This window comes from Larus michahellis, chromosome 3 (genome assembly GCF_964199755.1).
Source record: "Larus michahellis chromosome 3, bLarMic1.1, whole genome shotgun sequence".
NCBI lineage: Eukaryota > Metazoa > Chordata > Aves > Charadriiformes > Laridae > Larus > Larus michahellis.
Genome location: NC_133898.1, coordinates 22,643,103 through 22,661,481, shown reverse-complemented (window position 1 = coordinate 22,661,481; position 18,379 = coordinate 22,643,103). Strand labels below are relative to the sequence as shown.

Sequence of the window (18,379 nt, the reverse complement as noted above, 5' to 3'; positions counted from 1 at the left end):
GTGAGGCTGTGAGGTTTTTTTTTTCCCCCTCTTCATTTCCTCCCCAGACAAGGCATAGCTTCCCCCCAACCCCCAACCCCCATACCACACTTCATTTCAGGATAACCAATAAGTAATAAAATAGACAACAGAAGAGCCTTCTTAATGCTAAATCAGAAGGGACATAAAAAGAGTGAACACTATTTTGAAAGCTATAATTAACTGTCAATAAAACATGTACTGAAGTGACTCCATACAGGAAGAGATGTGAGATTATCCACCTGAGTGGCCCAAAATGAAGGCCAAGATTCTTACTAAGAAGATATACAAGTGACACAGGGGAATGGAACATCAAGGTTTCAGTACAATTTCCAGGAAAGGTGGGAAGACTTGCAGGGCAAGCTACTCTGATCTGAGCAGCTCACTCACAGGAAGCCCACTGAAAACAGCAACCTTCCTTCTTATGACAGCTCATGAAAGCTTCCGTTTTCTGGTTTCTACAGAGATACCGCTTGTAATGAGCCTCGGAGCTCTCTATCATCACTGAACAGACAGAGAGCTAAAGGACACCTGATCCTTAGAGCTCATGCTGAGGAGAAGATCCAAGTTCCTCAGTGCTGTCTCCATCAGGAATCAGACACCTTTCTCTTAACACTGACATGGAAGTCAACCACATTAAGGGTTTTCTTGTGTGTTTACCTTTCCTAAATATTTTTTTTTTTTTTAAACAGAAAGATTTACTCAGTGTGCTCTGCTATTTGCAATTACTTTTGAAAGTACTGACCATTCAATCCTTATGCTTTCCTCTCCTTCCCTCCCATTTAGGAAATAAGTAAACATTGCCCTCTACAATACAAAAAACATCTATTTCACTTTGGCTTCTTTCCACGTTTATTTATTCAGCTTCTAAGGAAGATAGACTTGGGGCATGTCAACTTGTCTTTGCTGTTCCAGAAAGTAAAAGCTCATTTAAATTGTAAAACCTGAAAATTAGTATCTTAAAATAGTTGCTTCTTTTAAGCTTACTTTCCTTTGCAGGCATTTTTAGACTAGTTTATCCATAAAAAAAAAGTAAAACACAAGTATGCAATTAATGAATCAATGCCATTTGTGTTAAAAGGATTACTCTTTTCTCCCCAAAAGAGATCATCAATTAGGGAACTATAAGCATTTGGAAAGTCTTCACTAACATACAGTTAAGTACAGAGACAGGATGCAGAAACAGAATATCTGTTTTCTCTTACTTATGAAACACTTCAGTCTTGCGCTGTTTATCGCCCTACGTAGGCATGCCGTTTTCCCCAGCTAGTAAAGCAGAAAATCAGAAGCTTTGCCTTTGACAAAACTATCAAGTGAAATCAAGTTTCAGAGTATTTTAAGACAGAAAATATAATCTGCATGAAATACATAGCAAACCATTTGACAAAAACAACTATAGGATCATTGTCTTCTAATAAGAAAGCAAATTAAGAACAAAAGAAGTTCTACACTGGTTTTATGAACCCATTCTTTGCGGATTAATGGAAACATAATTCCACAAAGAAAAAGACAGCGGAATGGATGACAGAAGACAGGACTGGAGTAGTCATCCATATTTACTGTTGCAAAATTGTTGAAGGACAACAATAAACAAAATTTTGAAGTCTTTTTTACTTTCCCTCTCCCCGCCCAAATAGAATGAATTTTGGAAAGTGCCTGTACACGTGACAGAGTAGCACAACCAAAAGTAACAGCAACCCTTAAGACTATTCACAGACCACAAAACATTCTGTGGCCCAATATATCATAATCGTGTAGTTTTCTCAGCAAACAAAACCTTAATCTGACTCTATAATTAAAACATATTCCTACCTCAGGATCATCGTCATCAAAATCATGGTAAGTGGAATGATCAGGATTATTCATTTTATCCAAAAGCTCAATAGCAAGACTTCGATTTAATGGCTGGGTCACAAAAGGATGCTGAAAGATAAAAAGAAAAAAAACACATATTAAAATTCTCACCACTCATATTAAGCATATTTTAATTTTAGAACTTAAAAAAAAATCCCATACATAAATTTATACCTGTAGTAACTTCTCAGCTGTAGGTCTTTTTTTAGGATTTTTTGTAAGTGCCATTTTCACAAAATGATGGAAACTATTGGACCTGAAAATGAAGTGGTAAACATTAGAATAAATTGTCCAGTGAAATACATGATCATTACCTACTGAAACAGAGAAGTACTTACCATTTCATTTTGTCCTTTAATTTAGGAGGCTGGAAATTGCTTTTTGTCATTAGAAAAAGTGCTCTGAAAAAAAAACAACCAATATTTCAGTGGTTTACATTGCAATACATATATAAGATGAATTATTAAATATATTACTTAGTTGGCAGGAAGAAGTCCATCAGTTTAAGAGATGCTGCCAGGACATTACACATTCATGCACCGAAAAGTGTTGTTACAGTTTCTGTCATGTACATTCAGAACACTTACAACCCGATACCCTGGCAGTACCCCCAAGCACACATAGCCACTACTTAAAACAGATTATTTACACACCAAGCTTTAACCCCTTACTAACCTCATTGGATGTAGGTCAAACATTGGAGGCTGAAGTTCTGCAAGCTCTATAGCAGTTATTCCAACTGCCCACAGGTCACAGAGCTGGTTGTAGCCACCTTTTCTTTCTACTGCAGCAACTTCTGGCGCCATCCTAAAGGGTAAAAGACACATTTAGATGAAGTTATTGCCACAAGTCAAACATTCTTCTGTACATAGCAGCTTACTACTCTTTTCCCTAAAGCTCTCCCTCTCTAAGCTCACAGCATATACATTTATACGTGTGGATACATACACATGTGGGTAAAAAGTTCTGCAATGTATAGACGAAGTTTTCCTCAATCGTCTTCTAGTAACTAATAGGCAGTTTCCAAAAGAGCTATTTAGCAGTAAGTGGATGCAACCAATCTGTCTCGGACTTTTTTTGCAGGCACACAATGAACTACGACTCAACAACCAAAGAGATTAATGTATAATTATTCAACTACAGTAAAATCCAAATAATAACCAAATTCACACATTACCCCAGAAAGTGATCAACCGACTTTGAAGGGAAGAATTCTAACAAAACAAAAAAAAGTAACTAAATGTCAGCTTTCTTGTATCCTGAAAGCATGAAACCTGAAGACTCATTGTCACCTCTGCACAGAGCACTCCTTGTTTGTAAAGTCCGCCTCACTGTAACTGTAATGTCAGAAGACCTCATTTAAGTTAAAAAGTTATCCTCAGGTGGCAAAAATAACAAACATAACTGACACATGAATAGGAATACCTAAAGAAAATTATTCACTAGGCATTGTCACATGTTCTGAATGGCCAAAGTGAATTATGGATTTGATTGTCCTACATAGTCATATCAGATGGCAAACATGTTAACATTTTTTAGCTTTGAACTTTATTAGTTCAGATCACCTGAAAAGTACCAGTGGAACTGGAGATGTTACTCAATATAGGTAAGACAGATGAATGTCACTTAATGAGTGTTCCAGCAAAGCAGCAGGCAGCATATCAAATGATGCATTATTTAAACACAGACATCGTTATCTTTCAATACGAAAACATCATCAGGTTTGGTGGTACAACTTATTCCAAGTTTGCAGAGTTAAACTATATTTACATAAGCTTCTTCCAGAGTTCATGGAAAACCCAATCACTCTAAATCAAAAAGGGAGGGAGTTACTGAGGTAGAGGGGGAACATGGCTAACTTCAGAAAAAACACGGAGGAGAAGCGCAAATGTAAACAGCAGGGTTACTAGAACTGCACAGCAGTTCTGCCCTCCATTTCTCTCCCATCCAAGCACCATAGCCTTACCTGCCCAGACACCTCTGACGATCACTAAAGCCTTCACACTGCCTGTTTCCACTAAATTTTCTTCTCCACAATCTCAACAATTTTGCTTCCTTGCTTCTCCTCTCAAATCTCTGAGAAGCCTTGCAAAGAAAAACTGATGCTTTTCATCAGCGTTTAACCTATGTAATGCTTTCAAAGTTATTGTTTAAGGTTATGACGCATTATTTGACAAGCCTGGCACAATTTGGAGGTCACACAGAGATACAGGCCAAGACTAAAGTCACCCAGACATCTCAGGAAAGAGAGACACAAATCAATTACATAATCATGACTGATGGGTGTTTGCGTTATTCCGAAAGGGAAGTGAATCCATGCCTTGGCTGACTAACACTGCAGAAGAATGCTAAAAATGCTGTGCTTTACTACTGCAAGACTGAATATTTGAATGTAGGGTTTTTTTCATTATATACATTTTTATTTTGTACCTACTATGCTGTCAGACAACAAAATATAGACTATCTTTCTGAGAAACATACACAAAGGTGCTATTTTACAATGAAGAATGTGTGTCATTTACTTGAAGGTGAAAGAGGAACAACCACTTCCAGTACAAAGAGGAGAAAATAAAATGCTCAACGTTAGGAAAGATAAGTTATGCAAACTAGTTTACTGAGGCCAAAATGAAGATGCAGTACAGATCGAATAGAAATGTACGTTTGAATTCAATCAGCTTAGGCAAATAAGGGGAAAAAAAAGAAAATGGCTTAGAGGAAACATTTCACAACTGTCAAAAGAATCTGTGGCGACAAATGAAACTCATTATCAACTGAAGAGTTGCAGAAAAAACATATCTAGGGTGAAAGCAAAGAAACATAAAACACCAAGACAGAAAATCAGGGAAGAGAAAAAAATAAATAATCTAAGATTAGAGTTAAAAACAAGTAAAATTGTTGACAGTTTTTGACTAAATTGATTGATATACATTAGTCAACAGTGACAGTAGCACACAACCAGCTTTTTAATTTTTCAGATCACTTGAGCATTTTCTCTGATACTCAGCTAATTCAGGATTTAGCATAAATAATACAGAGATGATCACCAGAAAGTCTGACACAGCCTTTAGTGATTAGTCTACTCAGTAAGTGACATAGCATGCTTTTAATCACAATTTTTCAACAGTATTATGTATGTTACTATTATATTAATGGCCAAATAAAAACACAGTTACCAATATGGTGTGCCAATGAATGATTTCCTTTTGGCAATTGTAGCTGTTATCTGTGCAGATACTCCAAAATCAGCTATTAAAAAAAAAGGCAAAAAAAAAAAATGACAGTTAATAACGGATTTGATGTAATTAATTGTTAGTGAACACAAGTTTGGTTTCCCCACTGTAAGAGTTTCTTAAATATACTGGAAATATTTAACAAAAAACAGATAACAAAAGCAAACAATGGGAACTTGGTGTATCTCTGATCCCATTGGTCAGCCTTCTCTCAGTCGCCTACCAAACATGCAGGCTGCACACAAACATGCCCCTCATTAACACAAGAAAGAACAGGTTAGCACAGGAGTCCTAACAGCTACATGCAGTATTTTAATATGATGAAATACATTATTTAGTATTATCCAAAAGACTCCTTTAGATAACCTTTCAAGGTATGTTTCACATGTAAGCACTTGGATGGTACATATTATTAAAAATTTATAAAAACCTGCGATTTGATTTTTACCTCCCCCTTACAACATTAGAAAGTCTTTTACCACAGCGTCACAAACTACTCCAGTTACTCCTCAGACACTAACTGGATGGTGCAGTTAGAGATTACCAGCAAGAGAAAAAGAATTCTCATATTCGTTAAATCCTTACATGAACCATTATATCATTAAACAAAATACAGAAGACTGTTTCTTAGAGCACACAAAAATCTGTTAATAACACTAAATTGCATTAACTCACCTAATTTTACATGTCCATTATCCGTTAAAAGAATGTTTGCTCCCTTGAAAAAAGTAAGCATACTTGAATTAAAACATGAAGATGCCTCTGACACCATATTTAAAAAAAATAAATTATGTGAAATCGTATGGCAAAATAGGGGCCAAAGACAAACCAAGGATTGCGTGGTCAAGAAATCTGCATCCTTACCAAGGAAATGTTTGTGAAATTAGCAAGTTTCCATTCTGTTATATAAAGAAACTCGGATATACAGGGTTTCTCATTAATTGTTATTTCAGTACTCTTTAGCCTATGGTACTACAGAGTTTCCATTGTACACAAAACCCTCTCAAAAAGCAGAATATGATGATTTCCCTACGCTGATGAATCCTTACTTTTTTTCTATTTCCACTGACTGAAAGGAAACAGGAATTCTAAAGGTCAAAGCGGAAGTAATTTGATTTTCTTTTCATATGTAGGATCTGGTTTTGTCTTGTTTGAGAGCCATGATAATTATAATTATAGCCTTAAGGATCTGCCTTGGTATTCAAGTGTTTAGCAAAACTATTTCCACTATTTCCGTCGCTATACAACAGAGATTCTGTTAGTGCTAGATTTGAAGAGATCACTGTTCTGTGGCTATATGTACCACTCACTCCAGTTCAATAATCAAAACTAAGCTGAAGCAGTACCATAAAATTACGGCATAAAAGGACTAAGAACAAACCTGATCTGAAGACTGAAACCAGGTGCAGGCTGATTTGAGCGAAGGCTGGAGCTGGTTAAACACAGCTCCAAATGTCAGCACTGCCCATAAACTAGATGGGAAGGCAGCACGGACAGGCCTCCAAGAAACTAGTTTTTTTACAGATTATGGCTTTTCACAGAGAAGGAGAAGTCAGGCCTGCAGTAAAATGCAGCTTACTTTGGCAAACCTCACACAAATACAGTTAATGAGCCTTATAAATGGAGCTTGGTAAATAGTGTGACAAGTCCAGTTAACATACTCTTGACCCTGTTCACCTTTCAAGACTAACAGGATAGATATTCTAAATACCTAACTTAGCTACTGAGGGAAACAAACATAATTCAACAGTCAGGAGATCTGCAGATGAAGATAGTATTTTTCCATGCTCATGAGAACAGCTCTTTTTAAAAAAAAAAAATAAAAAATTTCTCAATGTATGCACTATAAGAACTTCTTATCTGTTTAGAAACAAGTATCTGTGCACTGTATCCTTACAAGCATCATTTTGCATTCTACAAAGTAGAATGAAAAATGTTCAAATTTTGTGTCCAAAGTAACCTTTCATTCAGAATTTATTTTTATGATTGCTTAAAACCCAAAGATCCATATCAATGAGAACAACTTGGAATCAGGCTGCATTAAGGCATCTGCAGTTGAAGCTACTATGTACACTGCATCCCTAGTCTGAAAAAAAAAAAACAAACCAGCCAACCAAAACCAATCCCCCACACAACAAAAAGGAATGTGATAATTTACTGTCAGATTTCCAGGAGGAAGCCTGCCAATTTTAAGCCGCAGTCTAAGCAAGGAAGAGCTTGGAAAGGCAAAGAGTATGTAGTAAAACCCTAGGGACAAAAAGTCAACAGGAAGCACCAGAAGGAAACTATAACAGAGAGTGTTAAGAGTCTGAACAAGCCACCTTTGATACAGCTTTGTTGAGGTGAAGGTTTAAATAAGTCAGCGTTAAGAGCTTGATTTGCTGTACCCTCTCTAATTTTAGCATCCAAGGGAGGGGACAGATGTAGTCTCCAAGAACCACACAGAACAGCAGCCCTGCAATCTGCTCACCAAGAAAATAAGTAAGAAGCCAAAGCAACAGCCCTGCTCACTAGCCCATGCAGAGAGAAGGGTATGTCGAGCTTCTTGGAAAGGTGTGGGGAAGATCAAACCTTTCCTTTTGCACAGAGGACACCCTTACAGCCACCTGAACTATATGCTGCTCTGGACACTAGCTGATGCTTAAATTTTACAGCACTGGTCTAAATAAATAGTATGTTTGGCTGCAATTAAAAGAACAAACTATTTCCATGCAGGCATTTTAAAGAAATTTTTTTTTTCTTCCCTTGGGCAGAATATTTTATTTTGTTCTAATAGATAGGAAAAGCCTACATATCTAAAAATATCCCCCATACATATCCCCCCCAATACAAAACAGTAAAGACCCATAAGAGGTGAGGTAGACTTTTTTTAAAAAAAAAAATTACTTTCAGCTTTTACTTACCTTTATATCTCTGTGCATTTTTCCTTTACTGTGAAGGTAATATAGTCCCTGCATAAAATATTTAGACAATAATTTAGTCCAATATTTTTCATTTTATATGCATTTCTTATTTAATTACCAGAGCAATTTAGGATACGATTCAATCATCTAAATGGCCTGTAGACTGAAGAGCATTCTTATATTTCAGTGTATCTGAACTGCATTTGCAAATTCAATGTACGTAGTAGCATAGTCTCAAAACCACAGGGTAGATGGAAAGAATACCAGTCACCATATTTATTGTAAGAGAAGCATTCCCCAACCAAGTTTTCCTCTGGACGTGATAACTGTCACCTTTTTAGACTGAGTTAATTACTTTTAAATTGCCTAACAGTCTTCTATTCAACAGTCAGATTACGGGATACCTAGTGCAGTTATCTCCTATATCATTACACACTTCAATTAAGTCAAGAAGCACGTTAGCAGGCAGTGCTTCGGGTCTAACCCAGGAGTTCAACTCCAGTTCATGGATTCAGAAGCATTAGGTTATCTTTCTGGGTCTCGATGAGAGTACTAAAGCATTTTAGGACTCAACATGAGTTAGAAACTTTAAGTTTAAATTCTGGAAGAACTCTATGAAACCAAATCTCTGCATGACAAATCACAGAGTAGGTAACTTCTGACACTCCAGGTTTATCTTCAAAATTCTCTTTTAGGGTAAAACAACATGCAAATATCTTCCTCGTTCTATGGTCATGGACCATGAAAATGCAGACTTGATGGAGGGAGATACCTATGTCAAGAAACTTTTGGGTTTTTTGCCAGCTCATGCGAGACATCACAGAGTTGACTGCAAAAATAAATTAGGATTGTTTTCAATTATCAGCATTTCATCAGCATTATATTTAGGATGGTCCTAAATATACCAAAAGGAAAAATGAGGAAACAATTAATTACATGACTTGGTACTTTTTTTCAAGTGAACAACATTGTGCAGATAGACAACAGTACCACTGAAGATAGAGTTTTGGGGTATTTTTTTGTCAGTTCATGAAAGCCTGAATGATTAACAAGACCCTGTTGGTTCAACGGTTTTTCAGAGTCATCACTGCAGGCGTGCATGCAGACCCAAAAATTGGACTCAATTTGCTTTTGGTACAGAGTGCAACTAATCAAAGCATCTACCTGACCGTTGCAACAACTGGCATTAGCTAAAAAAGTCCCTTGTACACGCCTAGCATTTAAATCTCTGGATGCTACCGGCACAGTGAGCCATACAACTCACTCATTTTTACCACTACTGTGAAAGAATGTGAGGTCACCATTTTCAAAACTGAACGCCTGAAGGCAGGTACTTTAGAAGCCACATTTAAAGGACCTATATTTTCAGAATGAGTCTTACCGATTCCAGCCAGAACTGATAGCAAGTGTTCTTTGAAAACAGACCATTTAAAGGGCTTCTAAATATGGAGATCAAACATGTAAATTGATGGCAAAATTAACATTGGACAAATTACTTTTATGGATGGACAGACTGCTGCATTATAAGCTACAAGAAGAAATCAGAAACTATATACAGGGGGGACCTTCAAGGGTCCATACTGGGACCAGTACTGTTTAATATCTTCATCAATGACATAGACAGTGGGATCAAGCACACCCTCAGGCAAATTTGCAGATGACACCAAGCTAAGTGGTGTGAGTGACATGCCTGAGGGACAGGATGGCATCCAGAGGGACGTGGACAAGCTTGGGAAGTGAGCCTGCGTCAATCTCATGAGGTTCAACAAGGCCAAGCGCAGGGCCCTGCACCCGGGCCAGGGCCGCCCCCGGTATCAATACAGGCTGGGGGATGAAGGGATTTATCGAGTAGCCCTGCCAAGAAGGACTTGGGGGTGCTGGTGGATGAAAAGCTGGACATAAGCCAGTAATGTGGGCTCACAAGCCAGAAGGCCAACCACATCCCAGCCTGCATCAAAAGCAGCATGGCCAGCAGGTCGAGGGAGGTGATTCTGCGCCTTTATTCTACTCTGGTGAGACCCCACCTGGAGTACTGCATCCAGTTCTGGAGTCATCAGCACAGGAAAGACATCGACCTATTAGACTGGGTCCAGAGGAAGGTCATGAAGATGATCAGAGGGCTGGAGACCTCTGCAGTGAGGACAGTCTGAAAGAGTTGGGGTTACTCAGCCTGGAAAGGAGAAAGCTCCAGGGAGACCTTATTGCAGCCTTCCAGTACTTAAAGGCGGCTTGTAAGAAAGATGAGGGCAGACATTTCAGTAGAGCCTGTTGCAACAGGACAGGGGGTAATGATTTTAAACTGAAAGAGGGTAGATTTAGACTAGAAGAAAAAGGAAGAATAAGGAAGAAATTTTTTACAATGAAGGTGGTGAAACACTGGAAGAGCTTGCCCAAAGAGGTGGTAGATGCCCCATCCCTGGAAACACTCAAGGTCAGGTTGGATGGGATGCTGAGCAACATGGCCTAGTTGGAGATTGTCGCTGCTTATTGCAGGGGGGTTGGACTAGATGGCCTTTAAAGGTCCCTTCCAAACCAAACCATTCTATGATTCTATAAGAACAAAAGGGTTTAAAGGTTCAAAAACCAAAACACTTCCAGATGTCTGTCCAGATACAGACTTCACTGTAAGGAAGAAAAGCCACGTCCTGTAAGTCAGAAGTCAGCACTCTCTGGCATAGCATAGGGAGATGGTAAGGGAGCATGCAAGGGAGATGGCTCAGGGATAGAGCTATCTTGACAGCATTTGAGAGAGGCAGCAGCTCTCAACTGAAGGCATTTAAGAGATCTGCATTCACTAGAAGCCAAGAACTGCTCTCTCACACGGAAGCAAGACATCCACCAAAAAAGCCGTTTCTTATTAAGTTTTACTGGTGAACCGAACCTTTAATTTGGGGAAGAAAAATGAAAGCTGGCATACCCATGAGTAGAGGCTGGTGACCTTAATTTGAACATCTCGAGAATACAGGCAATTTTTTTTTTCTTATTGGCACAGATCAACTATCAGATATGCAAAACTGAGTCTTAAAATTTTTCCTTCAAACTTCTAATAACTAATTTGTACCACAAATGTGGATAAATAAATATGCTGCTCCCCCCCCTTAAAAAAAAAAAAATAACAGCAGAAAGACAGTTTTCTTCAAATGACCCAGGATAATTGGAGGTTATGCAATTACCAAATCATTCTAGGCATACAGAACATCTTCAAAAGTCTGACAAAAATGCTAAGCCATGCAAACACTGTACTTCCACGGCATCGCACATATTTGTAGCTTTTATTTTTAGCTTTTAATACTTTTACATTAAGAGTCAACCACCAGAACCCGAGAACACACTACCTGTAGTGTTTCTCTGCTGACATAGGCAATCTGCTGTTCTGAAAGTGGTCCAGTCACTGCAATGAAAGGGAAAAAAATAATTCTCGAAATCAGGTAAGATGCTACCCATTCCAAACCCATACCTCAATTATTTCCCTTTGCACTAATAGGATCTTATACTAGAAGTCTCAAAGTAAACGTGCTTAGACTTTCCCCCAGATTGAGCATCCCAAAGACCAGCAAACATTTTTTAAACTCAAAAATGTCTAGTCCTGTTGGAATGAAAACTACTAACTCCCTCCATATAAAAAAACCTTGAAGTAATTAAGAGGAAAAAGAAACAGAAGCAGTGACTTAACAGCAACTTTTTCCCTTGCACAAACCCATTCTGTCCTTCTATAAAGGGCTGGACTTCCAACCCAGTGACTCAGAGCTGCAGCAAACTCTGGTCAGTCCCCTTTGAGCTCTAGGAATTTCCTTCTACCCTTTGCGACCTGCTCTCTCCTTCTGTCCTTCCCTGCTGCCATGTGACCTGCTTTCTCTTCCCTGTAGCCATGCGACCTGCTCTCTGCACCTTTTCAACCCTTTTCTGCATGAGGTACCAGCACTGTTGCTCCTGGGCCTGACACACCATGCACCTTCTCAAACTCTCCCTCTGAGCAGGCTCAGTAGCTTCCCAAGGGAAGAAGTCTTCCTCTCCCTCCAGGGTCTCACTTCACTCAAGTCTCTTAAAGGAAAACAATTCAATTCTAAACAAATACACAAACCAAACACTGAACAGCAAGCAAGGAATGGCCTGTGACTGGTCCTCAGTTATCGGACTTTGACCCTGAAATTAAAGGGGTTTAAGACCAGGAAATGCAGTCCTCACTACAAGCGTCTCTGGTGTTGCAGAGAAAACAAATAGACAACTTGGATGTGGTTTCTGAAAGGAAACCGAAGGAGCAGGGAGTTAAAAATGAAACAAGATTTCAGCACCTAACTGTTTAGCTTCTCCAAAACCCACAACCATAATATAATTAGTATCATCATACAACATATATCTTCAAAACAGGTCTAGATCCATCTTCCCTTTTCTGAAAGAAAAGCTCCAAACTCCCATAAAACTAAATATATTATCACCCAGAGTATACATTTCTAGGCATGTATGTTTATTTTGAGAAATTTAATTCTGATTAACCTAAATGACTTAAGATCACAGAGGCCTATAGTTCAATTGGAATAAGACACTTTGGAACGTAATTAAGATCAGAAAAGAACCTTCCACTCCAACTACCATCAGAGAAGCCAAAAATCAGACGCAACAGGAAACCCGCTCCTGTACGACACCTGCATTTATGTGGCATGAGCTCATTTCCTACTCTACAGGTGTTCCACATAACAAAGCTTATTAGACACAATGCTTTTATCAACATTAGCAAAGATGTAAAGGATCTACAAGTCCATGCTCAAATGACTATGCCACAAGCATGGTGTGAACTTGTGAACTGGAGCCTTGTTTTAATTGCACTCAAGTTAAACGTAAAAAAATATATAAGCTGTTTACACACAAGAGAAGGATGTGAAGATCCTAACATGTAAAATCTTCACCATTTGGAATATGGATGGATTTCCTGTCTGAAAAACATCACTTGAAAACCACAGTGCTATTTACTTAGCTTATGGTGTACTCCTTTCCTAAGCAAATCTAATTCCAGGGCAATAAAATCCCTCAAAACTGATTTTATCTCTTGATAAAAAACCTGCAATCAATTGACTGATCCTCTCTTTGTGCAATAGATTCGCACACGCCCCTTGTTTCTTTGACCACTCATTGCACCTAAGCCTAAAGCAAATATATAGGCTACCTTTGCTTTTCACATCATGCACCCAGCATGAGAAAAAGAGACCCTCTTGACAGTACGGCTATACAAACACACAAAAGACCACCGTTTACAAAGGACAAGAGTATCCATGCTAATCGACATACTTATCTACGTATCCATAGGCAGTGGTATAGATTATACTAAAGCTCAGTTCCAAAGCTCAGAAATGAAATGGCTATGAAGAAAGACAGCATATCAGGATATAATTTTTTATTTTTACAATACAATATTTTGTAATTTTACGGTCTTTGAAAAGTAGCGATGGATATATGAGCTACTGAAGGAAGGAAATAACTTCCGCTGCTCAGAAAAAAACCCACTATAGCTAATTTTGTTTAAAAAACCCAAACCCAACCAACCGTGTAAAACACATAAGCTAAAATTAACCTTCAATGGATTATTACGGATACTAAATTTAGGATTCCTCCTCTCTGATTCCAAAACACTGTAATCATCTCCATTTTTGAAAATAAGCTTTACTTAGATTTTAAGGAATTACAGACTTGGCATACCATGATAAATATCCTGTAGAGAGCCACCTCCACAAAACTCCATGCAAATCCATAGCTTGTCTCGTCTAAAAAGTGAACAAAACCATTCATTAGCTGTCAGATTTGAAAACAGCACCTATAAAAGTCAAAGGACTCAAACATTATAAAGCACAACATAACAAGCTCTGTATTATGAAAAGAACAAGGCAAATAATGAATATGATTTAATCTTTATATGATACTTCACTGTCAAAACAGTAACTAACGAAATACCCAAAATATTACAGGGTTTATTGGAGTAATAAAAACAGTGTAAGTGAAACATGTACACTGATTTTTATTCAAGATCTGCTACGAAAATGAAATATATTTTTACCGAGAGTAGAGAGAGAACAGATATGGATTCTTATTTCTTCCTCATTTTCACTTCTCTTCCACTTTTTTCAGAGCAGAGGAATTAACACAAACAAACAAAAAAGAAGTCTAAACCAAAAAGCCCTCAGGATATCTCTGAACTCAATTTCTTTCACAACAAATGGGAATGAAACTGTAGTGCTTTAGTGAAAGCTACGCAGAGTGGAGCCCACGTTGTGAGTAAGGGTCTTCTCAGATGAAGTCTTTTCCCTCAAAAATACTTGTGGATATTTTTGGTGGCAAGGGTCAGAGGGAAGTTTTTTATATTCCTCTTACTAAGGGAATCAATTCAGCTTGACTCACTATACCTCCATAAAAGATGCTTTTCAAGAATAGACAATGGGCTGAAGGATTCAAAGGTATCTTCTATTATGGACACTAAATTCTATTTTAATTTCGTAATTTTCACTGGTAAGACAGATGTACCACATGTGGCTGCAGAAAGGCATTCTGGCAAGCAGAAAATTTGGGACTTGCCTAGTCATTTGTGGCCATCAAAACACAGAGGAAAGAAAAATGGCATACAACCACGTTAGGGCAGACTGGGACACAGGAACCAAAGGAAAGACTGCTGGTTGTTCTGCAGTTTTCCCATGACTCCTGGTCTTGGGTTTCTTGCATTCATAAGGCACTGTCAGAACAGCTGAGACGCTCCTGCAGGCAACGCCAACATTTGTGGAATTTTGCAAGGCAATGGTGTAAGTGCCGAGCTTATCCCCTGAGCTGCAAATTGCAAGTACTTCTCACCAGCAGGTAACAGCTAGAATAGCTGCTGTTCCAAGGAAGAACTGACTTTCTTGGATCTCCTCCCCTTTTATGTCCATAGTCCAGATGGTCCTCAAAGCTACTCCCCAGCTGCTTCCCCTCGTGGTGGGAAAGGTACTGTTCAGGCAATACGGAGATTTTAAGCAATGGAAGTCCCTGGCTGTTAACTCCATACATTTCTAGGGGTTAATTAAAGCATTGCTTGAAATAATATGAAGGTTTTCCACTGAAATAACTGATCAAAGTCAGACACAGAAGCAACATGACTACCTGTGAAAGAAAACAGAATTAGCGATGGCAGCAGGAGAACATGAGTGAGAAAGCAGCACTGAAGAGACAGACATCTGTATGTCCCTTGTTTATTCCCCACAGTGATGCAGGACTCAGATGTGGACACTTTTTGGGGCACTAGGCTCATGAAAGCCACTCTTTCCCATGTGGCTGCATCCTGTTTGATGCCAACAGCAGCAGCAGTGTGGAAGCGGGGAAAAAAACCAGGATAACCCCACCAGCCTTGGACAGCAGCAGGAGCACCCGCAAAGTAAGAGACATGAAGGAGGTAAGTGCTGTAAACTCACACCTTCACTTACTGGGCATTAAACTTGCCAGTGTGGAAAAGCCCTACAGAAAAGGACAAAAAAATGTAAGAGGATTTCTAATTCACTATCTAGCCTTCTATTACTGCCCCTAAGTGCTTTGAGACCACGAAAATCCATATAATCAACAGTAACAGTGTACACAGTTGTACTGTGTCTGCAGAGGAAATGGCAAGCACAGCAAACAAAACAGAGACAAGACCAACAGTACCATTTAGTGTCTGCAACTTAGCACCTAGGCTAAACGCACGGCAGAAATTTGACTGACTGAAAAATCCATACATAAACAGAAGAAAAGCATGGGGAACAATATGCTGGTAGTGCCAAGTACGGGACCATGGTATTTTTCTTCTTGTTCTTATCATTGAAAGATACTTGGAAAAGGTCAGACAATGAGAGACCTCAAAGGACAGCCATTGGATTGCCTAGACAAAGAAGCACTACACCAAAGAAAGGGGAGGGGACAAAGCAAGAGCACAAGACAGTGCCAAAATATATAATATGTTTGCCAAAATTTAAATCTGGTTCTACAAAGGTATATTTTGATACCCTGAGATGAGAGGAAAACTGTTTTTTAAAGAAAAAGCATCCCCATCCTAAATGCAGCATCATGAGAAGAGGTACCATTTCAACCTAAGAATTTCGAAGAAAGTTGAATGCAACAACAATATTTGTTCACAGTCTTTTTTCCCAGGAAATCTTAAAAATCAGAAGCAGCTTTTTATTAGTTATACTAAGCAATCTGTTCCCACTGTGACTAGTTAAAAGAAGCAGCTGGTGAGACAACTGGATACGTTGTGCTTCTGCAATACAAATAATCTCACCTCCAGAAACAAACGCAAATGGAACCCTCACAATTCTGGTCAGAAGTTCATATGTTAGAAAAATAGCTCAGGGTAACTTCAAAAGCATCCCAGAGCCCCAGCCCCCCCCCCTCTGCCATTCCTCACTTACTTCTTTCTTAATTTGTCTTCTGAAAGGCTTACTAACAATGACTTTCAGGTTTGTGGTGCACAATGTCATGCATTAAGAAAAATATCAACAAAACTTCCTTCCCAGTATTGCAGACAAGTACAAATAAAGCAATCACATGCGCTGGAGGACATTTTAATGTACACAAAGGTGCTCTCTTCCCTAACAAAGGCAGGCTTTGAGGTTGGGAGGAAGGCTAAGGAGGCACTACAGGAGGGCAGGCCACTATGTGGTCCCAGCCACACAACTCTCAGAATATGCCACGTCCATTTAAAAAGCTTATTCACCATAACATGGAGCTTCCAAATACTGCCTTTAGGAGATCACAAGATCCCTTGCCAACTTTACAACATGACAATCTGTAAGCTGCCATCAAACAGGCTAGTTACTAACTCCACAAATTCTCAAAAAAAGTTTAACATGACTTTGAGGTATGTAGCAGTATTAAGAATTGACTGTTCATGCACAAGAAAAAGCCTGCCAGTACTGCACAGAATGGAAGTAACGCACAATTTAGGTTAACCTTCAAATTAACCTTAAACATTCAAAACTGAAGTGCAGACACTCCTAGTTTGGAATACCAAGTCCCTACATGTACACAAGCTTTATCTGTACACACACCCACACAAGCTTGTGCATAATGCAGCTCACAGACCAGCTCAGCATTAAAAAAGCATTCAAGCTGCCAAGACAAGCACCCTTCAAGGTATGGGATGCCAGAACAGCATGGCTTGTTGATTTTATCTTCAGACTTTGATCTCTTTCTGCACATGTGTAATGATAATGCAAGCCGTACACAATCACACACTCCCATCCTCGCACACTGTAGGATGCGGATGGTGTTCATCTAATGGGCTAGGCAATGGCTTGCTCTCCTCTTCATTCTCATACTTTGAGTGCATTTCTAATTAATCTTATTCTGAAAATACATTTGCTCTTGCAAACTTCCTTCATGCTGCACACTGTCTGCGAACTATGTGTGCGAAGTACCAATATGACCAGCTTTTCCACTACAGACCTTTGAAATTACTATAAAGCGAACATCATTCAAAAGACAGATTCTATTGACTTGAATTGTATCTGTCAGCCTGCAATACTTTCACTCGCGAGACAAAAGCTAACAAAATACTCGTACTGAGAAAGATGCAATGAACCCCACCAGTGATAAAACATGGTTTCAGTAAGTGCCCAGGGCTATTCAGGACACTGACTACAAGAGGCAGGGAGAAGAAACTCCTCAGGACAGCATTAGTTAGCTGAGCTTCTCCATGAGACCCCTCTCCCTCCTCTAGCATTTATTGTCAGGGCTTTCTCTATTCCCAGACACTGCCTCCAAGTCCTAGCACGCTCAACTTGTCCAGTTTCAGTTTGCTCAAACTATGCAGACATTCAGCATCAAGGTCACTAACAGCACCACAAAGTACTCCATACTTGCCATTTCAACATCCTGTCCCAGCTCACTCCAGAGCAAAACAAGGAACACGCAACAACGGCTAAGCAAGCCAGGGAACTCGTGTTAGCTCATCTGTAGCACCGCAAACACGCACCAAACCAGACACTGCTGGCTAGAAAAGGAACAGTAACTGGGATTTCCCAAGCTCTAGCTGATCTAGAATGAAAGTAAAAGAAATTCAGTACTTCAGAAAGTAACTTGGTCAAATTTGAAAGGATTTTTAAAAGGAAAAGATGCACTCCAAATACAAGAGCCAAATTCTGGCATACATTCCTGCTTCAAAGATGGTAAATTTTTGTTGAAAGGCTTTATGTACCACGATTTTTCATGTGAAAATACCACCTATATCTTCCACCAAAAGCATTTGGCCTGTATTGCTGAAAGGCTTTTTGCTGCACCAGATAACCACCATGGAGAATTTCAGCTGGAGTCGCTGAAGTCTAATACATGCACAAGTAAACTCAACTTGGCATCTTCCCATTATGAATAGGGTCTAGCAGCCTT

The 18,379-nt window shown here is 39.0% G+C and overlaps 1 protein-coding gene across 14 annotated transcripts in view; it reads right to left on the bottom strand.

Moving 5' to 3' along the window:
- Positions 1–18,379, bottom strand: part of MAP4K3 (mitogen-activated protein kinase kinase kinase kinase 3) — an 81,005-nt gene that overhangs the window by 48,408 nt on the left and 14,218 nt on the right. For all 14 annotated transcript variants that reach the window (XM_074579091.1, XM_074579092.1, XM_074579097.1 and 11 more), the window contains exons 4-12: positions 13,697–13,761; positions 11,341–11,396; positions 8,006–8,053; positions 5,778–5,820; positions 5,046–5,118; positions 2,548–2,679; positions 2,211–2,273; positions 2,047–2,128; positions 1,831–1,941 (exon numbers count right to left, since the gene is read on the bottom strand). In XM_074579091.1, coding sequence (XP_074435192.1) covers positions 1,831–1,941; positions 2,047–2,128; positions 2,211–2,273; positions 2,548–2,679; positions 5,046–5,118; positions 5,778–5,820; positions 8,006–8,053; positions 11,341–11,396; positions 13,697–13,761 — 673 coding nt within the window. The remainder of the gene's footprint in view (positions 1–1,830; positions 1,942–2,046; positions 2,129–2,210; positions 2,274–2,547; positions 2,680–5,045; positions 5,119–5,777; positions 5,821–8,005; positions 8,054–11,340; positions 11,397–13,696; positions 13,762–18,379) is intronic.